The 19,154-nt window shown below is 62.8% G+C and overlaps 1 protein-coding gene across 2 annotated transcripts in view; it reads right to left on the reverse strand.

The window, feature by feature from the left end:
* Nucleotides 1-19,154, reverse strand: part of SCUBE1 (signal peptide, CUB domain and EGF like domain containing 1) — a 99,321-nt gene that overhangs the window by 23,424 nt on the left and 56,743 nt on the right. Inside the window, exons 5-8 of one of the 2 annotated variants that reach the window (XM_070411261.1) lie at nucleotides 17,191-17,316; nucleotides 13,262-13,378; nucleotides 10,732-10,821; nucleotides 1,078-1,194 (exon numbers count right to left, since the gene is read on the reverse strand). In XM_070411261.1, the coding sequence (XP_070267362.1) occupies nucleotides 1,078-1,194; nucleotides 10,732-10,821; nucleotides 13,262-13,378; nucleotides 17,191-17,316 (450 nt within the window). The remainder of the gene's footprint in view (nucleotides 1-1,077; nucleotides 1,195-10,731; nucleotides 10,822-13,261; nucleotides 13,379-17,190; nucleotides 17,317-19,154) is intronic. The other variant, XM_070411262.1, reaches the window with a different exon arrangement.

A 19,154-nucleotide genomic window follows, 5' to 3' on the forward strand; every position in this document is an offset into this window, starting at 1 on the left:
GCAAGGGACCCTCCCCCAGGGAAAACCTGGCTTCGGCTGCCCCTGCCCAGTAGCTTTGGGGCCTCACCAAGGCTCAAAGGATGAAGGGCCAACCCCTTCCCTGGTCCATAGACCCTGCACCATCTGGCCTCCTGGCCCCTCCCCTCCCCAGACCTGGGCACTGCCTGCCTCTGGGACCTGGAAGCCCAGGCCCCGCGGCAGCCCCATGCCCTGGAGGTGCTGCCCCGACCACGCCTCTCCCTGGCCCTCCGCCTGCTCACGCCCAGGTCCGGCCCCTCCGCCTGGCCTCCGGCTCCCGCCAAGCTGGACTCGTCGGTCCAGCCCCGAGCAGGCTGGTTCACACTGATCCCCGTGATTGTGAAACATGAACATCTGTCTTCTGCACTCGACAGAAGACCTCAGGAACAGACTGCTTCATCCCCGTCCCCCAGCTCCTGCCCGCAGGAGGGGCCCAGAAAACCCGTCTGGGACTGAGGGAGCGGCACTTCCTGCCTCCGGGCGGTGGGGCTGAGCAGGGGCCGCGTGCCTCCAAGCTCAGGGTCCTCAGACATCCGGCTCCTCCTGTTCCAGCCGCAGACCGGCCCTTTGCACCCGCAGCTGAGACCCCCCTCCCCGCACTTCACTCCTCCAGTGACAAGGACACAGAGTCCTTACTTTTTAACAGGGACTAGCGGACAATCCCACCAGGGATGAGCAGACCCTACTTCCTGCGTCGCCCTGCGCCACGCGGTCACAGCCGTGGGGGTGAGGAAACGCGCCAGCCCGGCCCCTTGGGGAACCACACGAATCACGAGGCCAGGAAGGCACCTGTCACCCAACGTGCAGCCCAGTTCTGCTAGAAGAACCGTTTTCGTGCCCCGGAGCCTGGAGGTGCGCGGTGGAAGCAGCATTCCCTGGGACGCCGTGGGGGCGTGGGTGCCGAGCCTCCCTCTGCTCAGCCCCTCCCCCCGACATGCGGACGACAGCTCAGCTTCCTGTCCCATGCCCACCCCACCGGCTGGCATCGCAGGCCCTGCTCCGCCTGCCCTGCCGTGGCCGAGGAGCGGAGGCGGGCACTGCTCACGGCTCCGGGCTGACCTTTGCACGTCTTCCCGTCGGGCTGCAGGGTGAATCCCACGGGGCAGCTGCACCGCACGCCCGTGGCCGTGTCCTTGCATGTCCGGTCGCAGCCTCCATTGTTGACAGCACATGTCTCTGCGGAGGGAAAGAGACAGAGCTGCTTCGTCTCCTCAGACAGAAGCCCCCTCCTCTCCCCACCCAGGGGGGTCTCCTGAGACAGGAGCCCTGAGTTTCAGTCCGGCTCTGGGACCCTCCAGCTGTGGGGCTTCGCTGAGCCTCACGCTACCCATCTGTAAAATGGGAGGATGGGTCCTTCCGGGGTTGCTGGTGAACACCCGTCATGATGATGGTGGACGGGGCGATGTTTGCAAACTGCAGAGAGTGGGCTTGGGTAAAGGTACTGCCAACAGGGTCCCCCTACTCCTGGGGGCCAGTGCCGATGGGCCTGGCTGGTATTTAACACCCGGCCAGGTTCCTAAAGCCTGGCCCTGCCTGGCTCAGGCGCCGAACCCAGGCTGCCGCTCACGGGGGCTCCCACACGCACCCCAGCACGCTGGCCTGTGGCCCTGAGCCCGGGGTTTGCAGAGCGCGCACCATCCATCACCGCAATGAGGCCGGGCCCAACATCTGTTCTCACTGAACGAGACGCCACAGGCATCTGGTTTTTGTCCACTTGAAGCTTGTCTAGGGCTTTTTTCCCTCTTTTGCAAATTCAAAGGAGCTGGAGTGGCTGTGGCACAACTGAGGTCACAGGACCTGTCGTGTGGGGAGAGTGATCCTCCCCAGGCCTGCAGGAGGGGCCGGCGGAGCCAGGTCGCCGGGGCGCAGGTGGCCCGCACACGAGGAGCCTGGCTCCCAGGCCTCAGAGCCTTCCCATCTGGGTTTCTTCCGAGCATCTGGCAGCTTTGATCTTGTGGGAACTGTGCCCGCCTGGGCTTCCCTCTTTTCTAGGCTGCTGGGAAGCGAAGGGCCATGGACTCCACTATTTTATGACCGTGATGCCCTGCCTGCCTGCCTCAGCTTCCCCTGGGCGCCTGGCCCGAGGCCTTTCCCGAGGCCCCCAGTTCATTCTGTCTGTCCATCCGTCTGTGGTACCTGACTCCTGCAGCTGCCTTTGGGCCTCTGCAAGGAGTCTGGGATGAGTGTGGGAGTGGTGACTAAGTGAATGCCTACCCCAGTTGCTCGGAGTCCTGACACTACTTAGACCAAGTTCCCGGTGCCTTCCCTTTGAACTTCAACTTGTGACGAGGGCTGTGCAGGGAGAGGAGGAAGCCGACTTTGCCTCCAGTGCGTGGGGTGTGCCTCTAGGCTCTGCGGGGTGGCCTTTGCCTCTGGTGCGTGGGGTGTGCATCTGGGCTCTGCGGGGTGACCTCTGCCTCCTGTGTGCGTGGGGTGTGCGTCTGGGCTCTGCGGGGTGGCCTCTGCCTCCTGTGTGTGTAGGGTGTGCCTCTAGGCTCTGCGGGGTGGCCTTTGCCTCTGGTGCGTGGGGTGTGCATCTGGGCTCTGCGGGGTGACCTCTGCCTCCTGTGTGCGTGGGGTGTGCGTCTGGGCTCTGCAGGGTGGCTTCTGCCTCCTGTGTGCGTGGGATGTGCGTCTAGGCTTTGCGGGGTAACCGTGGGGGCTGCCTGAGCAGAGGCCACCAAGCCGTCTTTTCAAGGCCGAAGTCCACCATGACAGACGAGCTGTCCCTCCCGCAGAAGGCGAGCGTCCTGGCCCTGGCCTGCCTTTCAGTGTCTCCACAACCCCGAGCCCTCAGCAGGGTGTGGTCAGCTCGGGGAGCTCGCTGCCCTGTGCGCTGGCCCAGGGTTTGGGAGGCCTCCTGCCTGCTGGGGTTTCAGGGTGCAGCTCAAAGACCAGACGGTTGCTGCCTTTCCCCGACTCACACAGGCTGGTCTCTGGTGAGCACAGGCCAAGTTCTGACTGGCACATGGCCCACTCCTGCCCTGTCTCCCCACCAGACCACCTACTGGGGCGCTACCCGGGCTCTGTCACTCACTGGCCAGGGAGGTCATCCCTGGGGGCTGGACCTCAGCACCCACACCTGACGGATGAGGACAAGCTTTCCCTTGCAGGGCTGCAGTGAGGGTCAAACAAACCCCCGACTTAGCCCGCCAGGCCCAGGTCCTGGCCCGTAGTAGTTGCTCAACAAATGCTAGTTTCCTCGCCTGGGGTTACAACCAGAGGGCAATCCCACTTCCCACTCCCACCCCCAAATCACAGAGCCCTCGCTCACCCACAGTGCCTGTGCAGCCTTTCACGTGGAGACCCTCTCTGGAGGGGACAGAGCCGTGCCTGTCCAGGTGCAGGGGACTAAGGCTCAGGCCTGGAGGGTGGGGCACACTGCGGGGGTGGGGGGGGGGGGAGGGGGAGTTGCAGCAGGAGCTGGGAGCTGGGGCTGGGGCACAGCTGCTGGCCTTACCCAGTGATAGCAGGATGAGCACCAGGCCCCTCCATGGTGGTGGAGGGGGTGTGGCACGGGCATGGGGTGTGGACCATGTGATCCTGAGACAGGGACCTGGCAAGACAGGCTCCAAGGGCCTCGCAGGCCCTCCCTGTCTTTGGAGGTTCCAGCAGGACATGGAATCTCGGCCCTCCAGAGCGGAAGGGGCTTCCAGAACCTGCTGGTCTCCTGCCCACTGGATGGATCGAGGCCAAGAGGGGGTGAGGTCAAGTCTGAGTGGCCACCCACTCTCTGGACCCCCATGCAGGCCTCTCCCTTGCCCTGTGCACACCTTTAGTCTCCTGAGTTGACCCATGGTTGGTGCCTAAACTTCAGGTTTTAAGCCAGGGGCTCGGGGCCCTGTGGGCTATTCTTGGGTGCTGACCACCCCTTCCCACAGCTCCTCGTTATGGCAGGTCACTTACACCAGGCCCATTTCAGCCTTCCAGGCCTTCGTGCCCCACGCTCACAGCAGCTCTGCGAGAGGCTGCTGGCCCTCTCCTCCCTGGTGGTCTCCCCACTGACCACCGCTCTCTAGGCAGAGCGCCCCCTACCTCCCTGGCAGGGATGGTGCAGAGCGCCCCCTACCTCCCTGTCGGGAACGGTGCAGAGCTCCCCCCACCTCTCTGGCAGGGACGGTGCAGAGCGCCCCCCACCTCCCTGGCGGGGACGGTGCAGAGCGCCCCCTACCTCCCTGGCAGGAATGGTGCAGAGCGCCCCCCACTTCCCTGGCAGGAATGGTGCAAAGCACCAGGGCTGTGTGGCCAGGAAGTGGCAGAGCAGGTGGGACCTGCTGGACTAACCCCACTCCCCCGACAGCCTCAGTCTCCACTGGCCCCAGCCCCAGAGCCCCGATCACCCAAGAATGCACTGGCCTCCATCCTGCCGCAGGGCTCCCGGCGTCATCAAGGCCCCCTCTGTCCCCAGGCCACATCCGAGAGGCCCCCCGCCACTTCGACATCGGATCCCAGCACCTGCTCTTACTGCTCCCTCCTGGGCCCGGCCACCAGTGCCCTCCTCGGTGGCCTTCCCGGCCTCCCAGCGGTCCCTCCTCCTCCAGCCCCAAGCCCTGGCCAGTCCCTGCCTCCGGAGTCTGTTTCCTGAGGATGTGGAGACAGTACGACAGGGTGGGCAAGTCGGCTCACAGTGCGCGTGTGAAGGTGGACTCGTGTCATTACTAATTACTGTGCTGTTTCCACACGGACGACTGTGAGCCGACCTCTGCCCTTGTATTTACCACAGGCTTCGTGCGAGGCCCGGACAGAAGGTGGCCGTGGCAGTGCTGTGAGCTGTCAGCTGTGACTGCGCCCGCTGTGGTGCCATTTCCTAGAACCCGTGCCTGCGGAGTCTTAGCCACAGTTTCCGGGCCCCTGCTCGGGGCTGGGAGCTGGGCCTAACAGTCCCTGGGCTCATGAGGCCCCAGCCCCAGGGGCAGCCGGTGGGTTCACTCCTCTGTCCAAACGACAGACTGGGAACAACTCGGGGTGCTGGGCAGAGAGGAGCTGGAGATGAACCTGACACTGACCCGGCCTCAGAGGTTAAGGCTTTTCAGGGAGACAGAACAGGACTGGGACCTCCTACCCCTGGGCCCATCCCACACGCAGACCCATCCACCATGAGTTCCTCTCCCAGGTCCCGGCCCCCGTCCCCACAGTGGTCTCCCCGCTGACCACCGCTCTCTAGGCGGAGCCACACTGGGGGACCCCAGCATCAGCACCGCAGAGGCTGACGTCTGCCGAGTGACGGGTGAAAGAACAAGACTCCAGAGGCCCTGCCAGGAGGAACAGGCGGAGCGAGGTGACGGGCCTGCACTGTCAGGCGGGGAGGCGAGTGCTGAGACAACGCCCACAGCACGGGGACCTGGGAGCCTACCAGCCACAGCCAGAGGGCACACGGGCTTCCCTGGGCACCAGCGCCAGCGCTGCATGCTCACCAGGATGCACCCCTAGGGTGGGGTGTGGGGTGCACCTGCCCAGGAGCCTGTGTGTGGAGCTGGGTCTGAGGGACATGCTGGTGGCTGCTGCGATGGTGACCGTGGGGGGTGGGGGACTGGGCGGTTGTGGAGGCCAGGACTGCAGCCCCGAAGAGGAAGGGGGCTCCCAAGTCGGGGTCTGAGGGGAGTGGGAAGGGGCCCCAGGAGGCTCCCCCTGGCGCCCAGCACTGCTCTCTGAGGCAGCAGATCCTTGGCCCCACAATCTCCGGGGCCCGGCCAGCCTGGGTCCTCATTCTGACTTTTTTGGGGGGAGACAAGTGTGTTCTTTATTTTTGTATAAATAATTTATCATTCAATGTACTTCACAGTATTTTCCATTTCTTTTTCTTCCATAACTTTCCTTTGAGATGACAAACATACTGCTAGGGGAACACTTTGCATGCATAATCAGGCTGCCTTTTTTAGCCAGGCAACTGCAAGGTGCCTCGGGCCCTTTGCTGACTCGCCTGCTGGGTGGGTAGCAGGCCTGTGGCCCTGCACCGGGAGCCTGGCCCTCCCAGGGCAGTGTGCTGTGGGGTCTGTTTCTGGCAGGGGAGCTGTGGGAGCCCCAGTGGGGTTACGATGTCAGGGGCAGTGACCTCTGATGGGCCTGCCTGGTGGCGGGGGGGTGGAGGGGTCACACCGGTGCTTGGGCAGCACAGCTCGCCCCAGAAGGGCCTGCAGCAGAGGGCAGGGCCGGGGGCGGGAGGAGGCTGGCGGAACCAGCGCAGCCCTCAGCGAGGTTTCTCCCTGTGGTCTGAGGGGTCTTGAACAGCCTACGTACCCCCCAACTGGGCAACTGAGGTTTGTATTAAAGCGGGAGCAGGACCAGCAGCAAGCCCTTTCCCTGACCCCTGACCCCCGCCTCCACTCTGCCCACTAAGTGCAGGGGTGCTGAGGGCAGACATGGGGTTCCCATGCTGACAGTCCTCAGGAGGGAGGGGCAGGGGCCCAGCTCGGGCGGCTCGTGAGGAGAGGCGACCAAGGAAGGTCGCTCTCTGAGCCTCGTGTCCACGTCAGCCACACGGATGGTGCCCTCGCAGTGCGGGAACACGGCCATGTGAGCACACGCCTATCTGTGCCGTGCACATGGCCGGCTGCCCAGCCAGGGTCTCACCCAGGCTGCTGCAGAGCAGACACTACAGACCCTTTGCAAACAGAAGACTGAGGCTCCGAGATGTGAGGTGACTGGTGTTCCTGTCCCCCCCTTTCTCTAACACACTCTGCCTGGCACACTGCCTCCACCCCTCTCTACACAGCTGTCACCACGACCCAGCCCGTAGTGTGCGTGCATGTGTGTGTGCGCGCGCACGTGCATGTGTGTGTGTGTGTGTGTATGTGTGTGTGACTAAACTAAGGGCAGGAACTCAGGCCTCAGCGGGGGCCCCAGCTGACAAGCGGTCAGCAACAGGGGTGAAGTCTGACCGCGGGCTCTTCCTGAACGAGAGCCGGGAGCCCGGAGCTCAGGCCTGTGGGCAGGGAGGCCGCGGCTGGAGGACAGGGTGCCTGCCCAGGCCCCAGAGTCCACGCCCCTTCCTCTCTGGCTGGGCCTCCCGCTGAATACCTGGCCCAGGCAGTTGTCCTGTGTCACCACCTCCCTTGCCTCTGCTCTGCCTGACCCCTCCCACTGCCAGGCCTCTCCAGGCTCTGGGTCCCACCTCTCCCGCAGCCGGACGCCTGCCTGTGTTAAAGGTCAGCAGTGAGGCCCTGCTCTCCCCCGGCACCTTCTCTAGGAAGCCTGTCAATGCCCCTCTGTGCTGTGCCCGGAGGGGACATCAGAGCTGGCACAGGCTTGGCCTCTGCCCCATCCCAGGGGAAGGGGTCCAGGCTTGTGACAAAACAGGGTGCTGGTGGAGGAGGGGCGAGCAGTGGGGCTGGGCGAAGGTCCGTTTAGGTCAGGATGAGCCTTTGCTGGGCAGAATCGTCCAAGATGGCACCTGGGTAGAGTGGGGGGTGGCATGACCCCCTGAGGCAGGAAGCCTGGGCAGGCTGGTGTGCAGGGCCTGAAGGACACCCTCCTGGAGGGTGGCTCCCAGGAGGTGACTGAATGTGTGTGGGGGAGGTGGCCTGGGACATGGTTGGTGAAATCAGGGGAGACCCAGGAGTTCTGGAGACATGGCTGCAGGAAATGGTAACAGTGGGGGTGGAGGAGCCAGGAGCCGGGGAGCAGCACGAGTGTGAATGTGTGTCAAGAGAAGTGGCCTCGCCTGGACCTCTGGGGGCTCCTCCAGCCCAAGGGGGAGCCACGTCCTGACCCCCAGTGTGCACGCTGGCGAAAGGGCCTCAGGAGACTGACTTCAACGAGAACCCTGGGGAGGGAGATCCCTGTGGATGCTCCGGGTGGGCCAGGAGGTCGCACGGTCTTTACAAGTGGGAGGGGGGCTGGAGAAGGCGTGGGGTGGAAGCAGGTGGGACAGACACTGCGTGCTCGGAGGATGGGGGGCGGGGGGGCTGCAGCCAAGGAAAGCCGCTGGTGACTTCGGCACACGTGCCCACTCTGGCAGAGCCTTGCACAGTGACCACAGTGGCACTGCTCACATGAGACCATAGGGGCGTCCCGGCCCTGCCTTTTCGCCATAGCTGCTCATCTCTGTCCTCCCAGGAGGAGCCGGCCAGTGGCGGCCCGGGCCTGACCTTGCCATGAATTCCCATCTCACCTTCCTCGTCTGCTCCTGGGCCTCAGAGCAAGCCCCTCCCGGCTCTGCTGTTCCTCCCCTTCCCCGCCCAGGATCCAAAACAGGGCTCAAGGGACCCGCCGGTGGGAGCAGCCCCTGGGCTGTACTGCCCGTGCCTGTCCCTGGGCCATGGCACTGATTCCCCCCGAGTCTCAGCTGCTTGCCCCACACCGGGCGGGCTCTCAGCGTGTGCTCTGAGCAGCACTGGGCAGAATGGGGATGGTCACCTCCCTCATTCTTCATCCCTTGCCTCTATTACTACAGCCTCGGCGGCCCGGTCTCACTGGGGACTACTAGCGAAGGCTTCAAGTCCGAAGCTCCTAAGCCTGTGCCACACGGGCTGCTCTCAGAGGAGACGGCGCGAACCATTAGGATTAGGAGCTCCGGGGAGAGCTCAGTGGCTCGCGGTGCCTCCGGGCCTCTGAGGGTGGCTACCGAAGGCGTGGGGCCTGGGCTGTCGGCCTCAGCCCGGGGTCAGTGCTGTAGGAAGACCAGAGGAGAGAGGGCTCCGCCGGAGGACAGGAGAGGCTCTAAGGGAAGGGAGGGGTTCTATAGCAGAGAGGTGGGAATGTGGGGGGCCAGTCAGCACCCATTCCCTTCGCCCCTCCTGATACCTGCTTCCCAAACCAGGGTGAGGGTGGCTGTGGCGCCCTAGGTGCCCCCTTCCTCATTTCCAGGACGGCTCTGGGCCATTACCCACCAGCGCTAATCAGCAAGAGCACAGGCCTTCTCGCCACTGCCCGCCCACCGCCCCCCCATGATGCCCACTCACTCCGCCCTCTGCCGCCACCCTCGCGCTGGTCCCTGCTCCGGTCTCTGGTCTCCGCAGCTGTGCCTGCCTCTCCCCAGGAGGCTAAGGGGCCTGGGCCCTCTTGGGCCTCAGAGCACCAGCAACTCTTAGGTTCCCACCGATCCCGTCTAGACACCTTTCCAGAAAGTCCCAGTGCTGACTCACACTTCCTGGAGGGCACTGGGCCTGACTGCTTACGGGCCTCTCAGCCCTTCCCAGGTGGCCCAAGTGGCCCAAGTCAACAAGCCAGCCCCGACCAGAGAGCTTCCGGCTGAGCTCAGCCACCTGCCTGTGTGACCGGAGGGGAATCCTGGGCCTTCCGGCCTCAGTGTTCCCGTCTGAGAAACAGGGCTTCCTGCCCGGGCTTCAGGGTCCGCAGAGCACCCACAGCCAGCCCATACGCTCCTCTGCCTCTCAGAGCCCCGCTCCCAGCACACAGGCGCCTCCCTCCCGGGGCCCCACTCAGACCGCCCTCCTCCCCAGGCACCGGGGCTCCTGGAGGTCCCCAGGAGGACGAGAGACTGGGTGACCTCTCCAGGCCCTGCAGGCCCTGACCCCCATGGTCCCATGACAGTTAAGATGACCCACGCTGCCAGCGCTCTGGGCTCAGCTCAGGGTAGTGTGACCTTGGGCGGCCAGGGCACCCAGTGAGCCTGTTTCCTCACCTGAGACATGGGAACGCACTGCCTGGCCCGGCCTGGCCCACAGCTCCCAAGGCTGGTGTGACCTATCAGTGCCACAGGGAAGGTTGTGGCGGTCCTAGCTGTGCTCCCAGGGCCCAGGCAGCTGGCGCCCCCGGGGCCAGAACTGAGGAACCGCCTGAGCTTTCTGTGTGGGCGGGGCTCGTGGGGGGCAATCACCTTCTCCTCCTCTCCCCTCCGCCCCCCACTGCCCTGAGGGGCACCAATGTTCCAGTGTCTGGGGCGCCTCCTGGAGTCTGGACCCGGCCCAGGGGCAGTGCTAGAGTGAAGCTGACATTGTGTGGATCCCCAAGGCAAGCAGGCGCCCGAGGGTTCCCGTGGAGGAGGGGCCCAGGCTGGCAGCCCAGCGGGTGGGGCTACTCACGGGGGGGGGGGGGGGGGGGGTGGTGGTGGTGGTGGTGGTGGTGGTGGTGGTGGTGGGGGTGGGGGGGGTGGGGGGGCTTGGGGCAGGCGGGGCTGAGTGAGGCCTGTAGATGACCTCACCCAGTCCTCCCCTCTCCGGTAGCAAATTTCCCAACTATACAGCGAGCAGGGTGGACGGGATGCCCGAAGGTCCCCCGGCCCTAAACCTAGATGTGGCTCTTTTCCTAATGTGGCTTCTCTCCAAGGGAGGGGACGGGTGAGGACCGCCGGGCCGCCCGCAAGCCTGTCCCGCACAAACGCCTCCTTTACGCCTGCGCCTGTGCGCTGTGCTGGTCCCGGGACCCTGACTGCCAACCTGCGTTTACTGCACGCGGAGGGGTTTACAGCACACGACTCCTCACACGCAGAGGCCACCTGACGTGGGCTCTGGGGTCTCTGCTACAAACACACAAAGAGATACACGTGTTTGATGAAGGGCAAAACTTTAAAAAGGAAAAAGTGAGTTCACATCTGGAGTGGAGCCCCCCACACTCACACATGGCTCGCGTGACCCCACACATGTGGGCACACCACACAGACGGACAGCCCCCACACACACCCCATAGGCCTGCACACACACTCACAGCCCAACACGCCAGCACCACGCAGACCCCCGCACGCCAGCACATACCACACACGTGCATACGTGCAAAGGTGCAAGGACAACAAAGGAAGTGGAAGAAAAGTGTTACCCATGAGGAGCCGCCGTTTCACCCGCTTGTCCACATCAGCTACTGACGTGGCATTGAACTGAGAGCGCTCAATTGCAGCCTCATCCTTCTCTAAAACACAAGTAAGGGACAAACATGGAGCCACTGGTTAGTGACAGCCCACTTCCCGCGCCCAACAGTCAGCCTTCCGCGTGGCACACACAGCCAACACATGCGGGCCAGCACGGGTCCTCGCCAAGGGGCTAACCCAGGCACCTCCAGGGTGGGTGTTCAGGGCAGAGTGAAGAGGCGGCAGGGCGGGGGGGGGGGGGGTGACCACAAAGGGACGCAGGTGGGACACAGGGCCCACGTGCACACAGAGACGGCAGCTGAGGTCAGAGCACACAGGACGCATCTGCGGGGGCCACAGAAGCAGACGGCACCCCGCAGAGCCCACGCAGACAGCAGTTAGACAGCCGGGCTTGGCCTGGAGGGCAGGCGCAGGGCAAGCACAGGACAAGGGGACAGGGCCGCAAGGTCCGGTGATGGCTGTGCCTGGACAGCAGATACCCTATCTCCAGGGCGTGAGAGAGTGCCAAACACTCATGCAAAACTAAGAACAAAACATACAGAAGCACGCACAGGCGCACGCGCGCGCACATACACACACACACACACACACACACAGAGCAATGGATCCAATCGAACACACAGAAACCAGGGGATCGATCGGTTGGGGCAGCGCTGGTTGCCTGCTTGTTTATAGAGGACTAGAGTGACACGCTCAGGTGCTCAGCAAGGGGCTGTGAAGATGGGCAGTCAAGTTAGGAGCATACAGAGAGCCCGCGAGGCGCTGGGCAGGAGCTCTGCCAGGAGTGCCCGTGGAGAGGCAGGAGGTTAGCTGGTCCCATTTCTCTGCTCAGTGGGAGGTGGGCAGAGCCCGTCGCTTGCTCCCGGGGGAACCTCAGGGGCAGGGAGCAGCAGACGAGAGGGCTTCCTGGCCAGCAGGGAGCACGGCCAGGAGCAGGGTCTGGGCAAGGACTTCTAAGGGGAGGGGAGGGAGAGCGGGGGCCGGGGAAGTTACGTTAGAAAGGACCCAAGCAGGGGATTTCGCATGCAGCAGACACTACAAGTTAAAAATGAGGAAGGATGAGCCGGGTGGACAAAGACAAGATGTGTTAGACGAGGCTGGGTGGGTGTCTGGCCGGCAGCTGTTTGCGCTGGTCCAGCGGCCGGCAGAGGCGGCTCCACCACAGAGGCAAACACGGAGGGAGACCCCGGCAGACGAGACAGGGAGGGGCGGGGGACGGCAGAGACAGGGCTAGAGGAGGGTCTAGATGGGATCAGGCTGCAATGGAGACACTGGTCTGAGACCGGGTTTTGCTTTGAATTTTGTTTGGTTTGGCTCTGAAAATAATTAATGAACGTCAGTTATCAGACAAGACAGGCAATCAGGGACCATCACCAGAAAAGCAGGAGGAATGAGATAAAATGAAACCAAAAATGGCTGTTGGAGAGGAGGGACCACACAGAGGAAGGGAGAACCGCACAGTAGCAGCACCTGGGATGACAGCCAGGGACTAGGATAGGACTCCGCCCCCCCAACCCCCCCGGCCCCCCCGCCCCCCCCGCCTGACTCTCAGATACCAGGGATCAGAGTCACAGGGGACAGCAACCTCTGGGCGCATGGCTTTGCCTGCTTGCCACCCTCTATTTTTGTTACTTGAAAGTCCCTTAAGAAGTATCTTCCCAGTCAGATAATACGAAATGGGGCGTTTTTAAAAAACAAAAATATAACCACAGTAACTGACTTGTGGGCTTCTAAAGGTCGCCAACACTGAAGAGAAAGAAAGAGAACAAAGGCGGATGGACATCAACCTGACATTCCTTTTTCTCAGTTAAAAGAGCTCCTCTCGTTTTTGAGCGGGGCAGGAATTCCTAGAGATGAGGGCACCAGGTGCTCCCAATACTCCAGCTCCCTGGGAGCTAAGGGCCAGGACGGGGGTGACCCAGCCTCCCATGGAGACTCCCTGCAGCCGGGAGGTGACGGGAGGGGCGTCGCGGAGAAGGGCCTTGACAGGTGGGCGAGGGAGTTGGGCCAGAGCTCCCATGAGCTGGGGAAGGGGCAGCAGTAGAAACACCAGCGGCGCCCTGGCCAAGGGGAGCTCTGAGTGAAGACGCAGCTCTGAGACGGGGCCGTGAGGAGGCTGCTGAGCCTGCGTGTCTCCACAGGAGGGAGGGAGGGAAGCCTGCGCTCAGACCGGAGCTGCCACCCGGGCACACGCCTTCCTCCCCGCAGACCACCTCCTAGGGCCGCTCCCCGAGGAGGAGGACCTGCAGAGCGCCCAGCGTGACCCCCAGCAGAGGCGCCCGGTCCTGGGGCTGAGCGCCCTGGGCGCCTCCGCAGGCGGCTTCCCCTCAGCTCCGTGGGGCACACTTTTCCTGGCTTCCCTTAAGCTTCCTTTCTTGGAAATGGGGACAAGGGGGTGCTGGCTGACGTCAGGGCCGCACGGCGCCTTCCGTGGGAGGCAGGGGGGGCAGGGGTGCCAGCGCGGCAAAGGCGCCTACTTACCGATGCACGTCCGACCGTCTGAGTGGAGGGCATACTTCTGGTGGCAGCCACACATGGGGCCTGTGTCTGTGTCCTCACAGCTGTGCTGGCAGCCTCCGTTTCCATAGTTACAGGTCACTAGTTAGGCCCAGAGTGTAGAGACGTATGTATAAACAGAACGACAAGAACGGTTAGTTTCTCGGTGTTGGTGGTTCCTTTTAAGGGGTGGTGGTGGTGGGGGCCGGGAGAGGGCATGAGACCGCTCCTGACCTCAGCCCTCGAGGTCGTGGGTGGAACTGCTCATTCCCCAGAGATCACTGGGTGGGACGTGGTGACCTGGGCTTTGGGCAGAGGGGCACACAGCCGATGCACTCGGACAGTGTGAGGTAAAGAAGGGAGAAGCCAGACAACTTGATCCTGGGCCACCAGACACTCAAGCCTGACTCGATGGGGCACATGTCTGTAACCTAGGCACAGTCTGAAGTGGGGGGTGCACACGGGGAGAGGGGACACTCATCCCTTGATTCCCGAGAGCTTTCTTTCCTCGGCTTACGCTCTGGGCGTGTGGAGGGTGTCCCCTGGGTGCCTATTCTCTCCAAGTCCCAGCAGCATCTCAAATCCCACCCCCTCACAGCCCCAGTGCCCCCAGGCCATGTCCAAATGGACAGAATGTATGCCAGCTAGTGTCCCTCGGTGCATTTTGAAATGACCTTGACTTGAACATGTTACACAGTCTGCAATGCCCTGGGCCTGGAGGGGCTGGTATTTTCCAGCCAGAATCTTAGAATGTTCCAGCGACCTGAGGCGGCTGAAAAGGGGCCGAACAGAAAGGAGCCAGTCTGTGTAGGGAAGATGACAAACAGGTTTATTTACAGGGAACACGCTGCTGTCCCTTTCTGGGCGGGAAGGGCTGCCACCCCTGCTTTACTCTGCAGCCAGACCGCAGGTGCCTGTCGCCGCCACGCCAGGCCCCGAGGACAGCGCCTCTTCTTGGATCCTTAGCCACTTGTCCAGAATTTTATCTACACTTGTAATTCCCTTGGCAAAACCCTAATGAAGATCAAATATGCCAAAGTTAACCTCAGAGGGGCTAAACAATCCGAATTGGCAGTCTGAATAAATGACCTTCGTTGGGTGACCCGTGAGCAGCGCTGGTTTAGGGGGTTCGTGAGGTGGTGAGGCCCCGGTGAAGGAGCCGAGTTCTGCAGCCCCGTTCCAGGCCGGCCCTTTCCCCGCGAGTGCACGGAGCCTCCGCAGGCACCCGTCCCGAGTGATGGCACCTGTCAGTGTCCCAGAGGCTGTTGTAGAGACCAGAGGTCCCAGCAGGCCAGGCTGCCTCTTCTGCAGGGAGCTGAGGCCCACCTGAAGGAGGCAGCCACTTCCAGGGTGACCCTTCAGACCCGCAGAGCTGCTTCGGCTCAGCTGGGGCTTCGAGCACAGTCCGCAGGCCCCTTCTCCACAGGAGCCTGGCGGCGCGGAGTCGGCCTCTCCCATCCCTGAAACAGCTCATCTCCGGCCCAGGGTTCCAGCGGTGGTGGCTTAGCGTGGATCCCAGGGGAGGAAGATCCCGTGGAGCCTGGCCTTGGGCGAGAACCTCATGCCTTTTCGGACCGAAAAAGGCCCATTGCAGAGTGGGCGGTGGAGCCGGGAGCGGGCACTCAGCCACTGCGGTTCCTTCTTCCCCAGCTCTGGGTGCCAGGACGTGAGCTACGCCCTGGAAGTGAGGACACGGCCTGAGGCCACTCAAGGGAGGGCCACACTCAGGGGCCCTCGCTCCTTCCACACAGGACCCCAGGCTGGGCTTGTGAGCACCCGGAGAGCCTACAGCTTACACGGAAGTCAGCACTGAGCCTGGAGCTCTGGGAAGACCGAGAAGAACGGGGAATCCTCCCTTAGCCCCAGAGTGGGTCCTGGGCTCTGGAGGGGTGCAGGGCCCCTGTGGTCCTGCTGGTCCGTGGAGGCTGGGCCAGGCCTCACCTCCCAACCCGATTCCAGAGCTAGAATTTCCTGGACCTCGAGTGACCTCAAGGTCATCGCTAACTTGACTCTAACCTGCCATCGTAGCCACACGGAAGAGTCCAGAGCTGCCTGGGTGGACAGCCGTGTGAGCAGGGAGCGGGGACTGCTGTTTCTTCCACCTGCAAATGCTCTGGGCAAGGGCTCGGCTCTTCTCTGCTGGGCGGGGCCGGGAGTCCCAGCCACACCCAGGGCCCTGCTTTCCCTGACACTGACCAGGCGGCCACCAGGAGCTGCTCTCTGAATAAGGTGTCCCCTTGCAGCACTTGTCCAGATGGCATTTCAGAGCGAGGCGGCGCGGTCAGCCCGGCCATCTCCGCGGCTGGCAGCTCTCCCCCGGCAGCTGGCTCAGGGCTTGGCCAGAGCGGGCGTCTCTCACGCAGGAAGGTGCTTTCCTCCGGCCCAGCTGCCAGCAAGCTGCCGGCTCCACGTGTGCCGCCCGGGCCTTGGTCCTGCGGAAGCCGGGTCACCGGCGGGAGGACCGAACGGCTGGAGTTACTCAGCTTTGGGTCTGAGGTTGCCAGGCGACAGCAGGTTGCTCTGCAGCTAAAGGAATGTCTCTGGTGTAGGGACAGGAGGCCTGGCCAGAGGCCTGGGCTGGAGCGGGCACATGGCCAAGTGCCTGCCCTTGGCGACCACAGTGTTTATCTCGGACCCCACAGGAGAGACCGGGGAAGAGGAGGCTCGTCCACTCCTCGGACCACACCGTGGCAGAAGGAAGCATCTTCACCTTGAGCAATGGCTGAACCACGAATGGGGGCTGGAGGGCGAGCTCCTGGGAGACAGGGACTGTGCCTAATGCACGCCAGTCCCCAGACCTTGGGCACTGCTGCAGGAGAGCATGAGCTGGGAGAGGTGTGGCTGGCACCCGAGGGAGAATGGATGACCCTGAGAGAATCACAGTGACGGAGGATGGTGACCACAAGGGCCACTGTCCTCTCCGCAGATGAAGGAGGAAAGCGAGGCCATTTCCTTAGGAGCTGGTTGGCCTCAGGCCCCCACTGCCACGGCCAAGATGGGCCACTTCCCTATGGGGAGTTGGATTTAGGCTCCTCCATACCACGTGCTGCATCAGGAAGGGGCCTGGTGTGGAGCACCGGCCTGCGCCGGAACTGGGCATGCTCCACCAGTGCCCCCCACTCTCTGCACACCCGGGCAAACATTACAGAGTCTGGGGGTCAGCTGCCCAGTGAGCAGAGGCCTCCTCCCACCGCCCCACGCAGCTGATGGGGGCTGCGCTGGGACAGGCTTTGAGGACTAGCTGAGTGTGTTGGGCACTGTCCTACTTCAGTGCTGGCTCCCACTCCTCCTGGGGAGCTGGGGGACCCCATTAAAGGTTGCATTTCACTCGAGCCCCGCAGGCTGACCTCCGAGTTGTACTGAAACGGCCCCTTTGCCAGAAGCCTCACTCACCCAGGTCTCCCAGCGTGGCACCGTTTACATGGGCCTTGCAGGGGGACTGTGAGTTCTGATCTTAGAGCCTGGAATATGGTCGCAGCCTGGGCTGGGACCCTCCAGAACCAAGCTCCTCTCCTGCTCTCTGTCATCCCGCCACTGAGGGCTGCCCGCCAGAACCCAGGCTTGTAGACCCCTGTGCCTTGCCTTCCATTCCCGCCGAAGAGTGAGAGCTCAGGGTGGTGGATCTCTGGGGCCAAGGGGAGAGGAGGGGGGTATAGGAGACACTGACAGGGCCACCGTGCAGGGCCCTATGGAAGCCCCAGCCCAGCTCGGGCTGTGTGGGTGGTGTTATGCCAGGTGGGAAAACATGGCCCGTCCCTCATGCCCCCCAGACCACTCCAGGGGCCCTGCCTTCTCCTCCCCCAGGGGCTGAGAGCCCTCCCTGGGCCACGTCCAGTGGATTGGACAGACCCCCCGACAAAGCAACGACAGGAGACGAGTGGGGATGTCAGACCCAATTGCCTCCATCTACCTACGTGTGCAGTCCTTCTGGTTTTGGGCAAGGTCAAAGCCGGGCCTGCAGTCGCAGGCCACCCCACCTTTGGGTGTCTCCCGGCAGATGTGGGCACAGCCATGGTCTTTGTTCATGCAGTTCATACCCTCTGGGAAGAGACAGACAAGAGAGGGGTTGGGGATCAGGGGAGAGAGAAAATTTCAGGCTGAAAAGAGACAGCTCATGAAACATCATGTCACATGGAGTGTACGGAGCCATCCAGAGAGAGGGCCTCTGGGGACAAACCAAGGACACGGTGCCCAGGTCTGGAGCCAGGCCTCGCTCCGAGAGCCGCACCGTAACTGGCAGTGAGGGACCCACAGGGAGAGGGAGCCGCTTGTGGTCTCTGAAACGGCGTTCAGGTCAGGGCTTTAGACATGTCCCCACTAAAGCGGGTGTAGGTGGCATTAAACCAGTGTGTGCGGCACTTTTCAGTTGCACAGAAATGCCAACTGCTCCTATGAGGCAGGCAGAGCCCAGCTCACCTGGCCTGGCCAGCCTCAGGTGTCCCCCCGGGCACCGTCAGTCCCGCTCACCCACCTCTCACACTGAATCTCTGCACAAGGCCACCCACGGGACCGCCCAGCCTCGTCCTCGCCAGCCTCACGGCCATGCCCTGAACCACACCAGCCCCATCAGTTGCCAGAGGGTCCTCCACATGTACCTGGGTCAGGACCCCCAGAACCCTCACCCCCAAGTGCAAAGCCCTGCTCAACCAGGCGCTGGCCTCCAGCTCCATGTGCACCCCTATAAAGACAAGCACCCCTTTGAGAGACAGGGAACTGTGATAAGCTGCCCGCCCCAAAGGCCCACGGTGTGCTAAAAGGCACCACAAGGCCCTGAACCCGGGCCTCGGACTCTGAAGCCTCCTCCCCTCCCCCTCCTGCCCAAGTGTCTCGTTGAGTATGCAGCTGGGCTGCCTGCAGGTTTTGGGGGCAGGGACCACCTGCTTCATGTCCCCGGAGGCCCGGCCTCTGCAACCTGCCCCGTCAGCGCTGAGGGCACTGGTATGATGGCGAGAACACGGTCCGCCCTCCTCAGTCACCCCAGTTCCTGCCCCCTTCCCCTCCAGACAACTTGATCTCCCTTCCTGACTGCCTGGAGTGGCTCGGACCCACTTCTGTTGACCCCAGGTGATGTTTATCTTCCTAGTGATTTGTGAGGAGTTCCCAGAATTTATTAGGGGACTTGCCATGGGCCTGAGCGCTTCCACAGGCACCTGCTTCCCGAGGAGATGGTCATGTGAGCCGCCCTGGCCAGATACAATTTCAGAGTCCTTCCCAGAAATCCGGTCTTCAGGGCCCAGTGCCAGCCTGGCGGGCTGCCTGCCAGGTCAAATCTAATTTGATCCAACCCATCCAAATCCAATTATGTCCTGCAAACTTGGACCGAGTGTCTCGCTGGTGCCCGGGATGGGGCGGGGAGCCAGGAGACAGATGCTCTGCCGCGACACCGCCAGGTCCCAATTCAGACTCTGCCAGCTGCGGCAGGGCCCGGGCAATCACGTCACCTCTGAGCTTTAATTTCCACCTGTGAACGTGGAGTCACAGACCTGCCTCCAGGCGCTCACGCATGTGCACTCCTCTCTCTGGCCAGGGAGGCTGCTCAGGGTGCAGGTAAGGACTGGAGGGACTCCTCCTGGGCAGGGGGAGCGGGAAGAATTGTAAATCGGGCCAGATCTCTGGACGCCGTGGGGAAGCAGGGCACGACTGCAGGCCAGCAGCAGGTGGAGGCTGTGGTGAAGGAGCCTGGAGGGGGTGGGGACCAGAGGAGGCTAGATTTAGGACACATTTCAGAGCCCCTTTCTGTGAGGTTTCCAGATGTGATACGGGGACTTGGGCTCTGACTATACTCAGGTTAACCTAACCCTCACCATAAGCCTGTGGAGTGGCTATTGCCATGGCCCTTTCACAAACAAGCACATGGAGGTTGGATGAGGGTGGGAGA

Source organism: Myotis yumanensis, unplaced genomic scaffold (assembly GCF_028538775.1).
Source record: "Myotis yumanensis isolate MYYU_CA2020_CCGP unplaced genomic scaffold, mMyoYum1.0.hap1 SCAF_3, whole genome shotgun sequence".
Lineage (NCBI taxonomy): Eukaryota > Metazoa > Chordata > Mammalia > Chiroptera > Vespertilionidae > Myotis > Myotis yumanensis.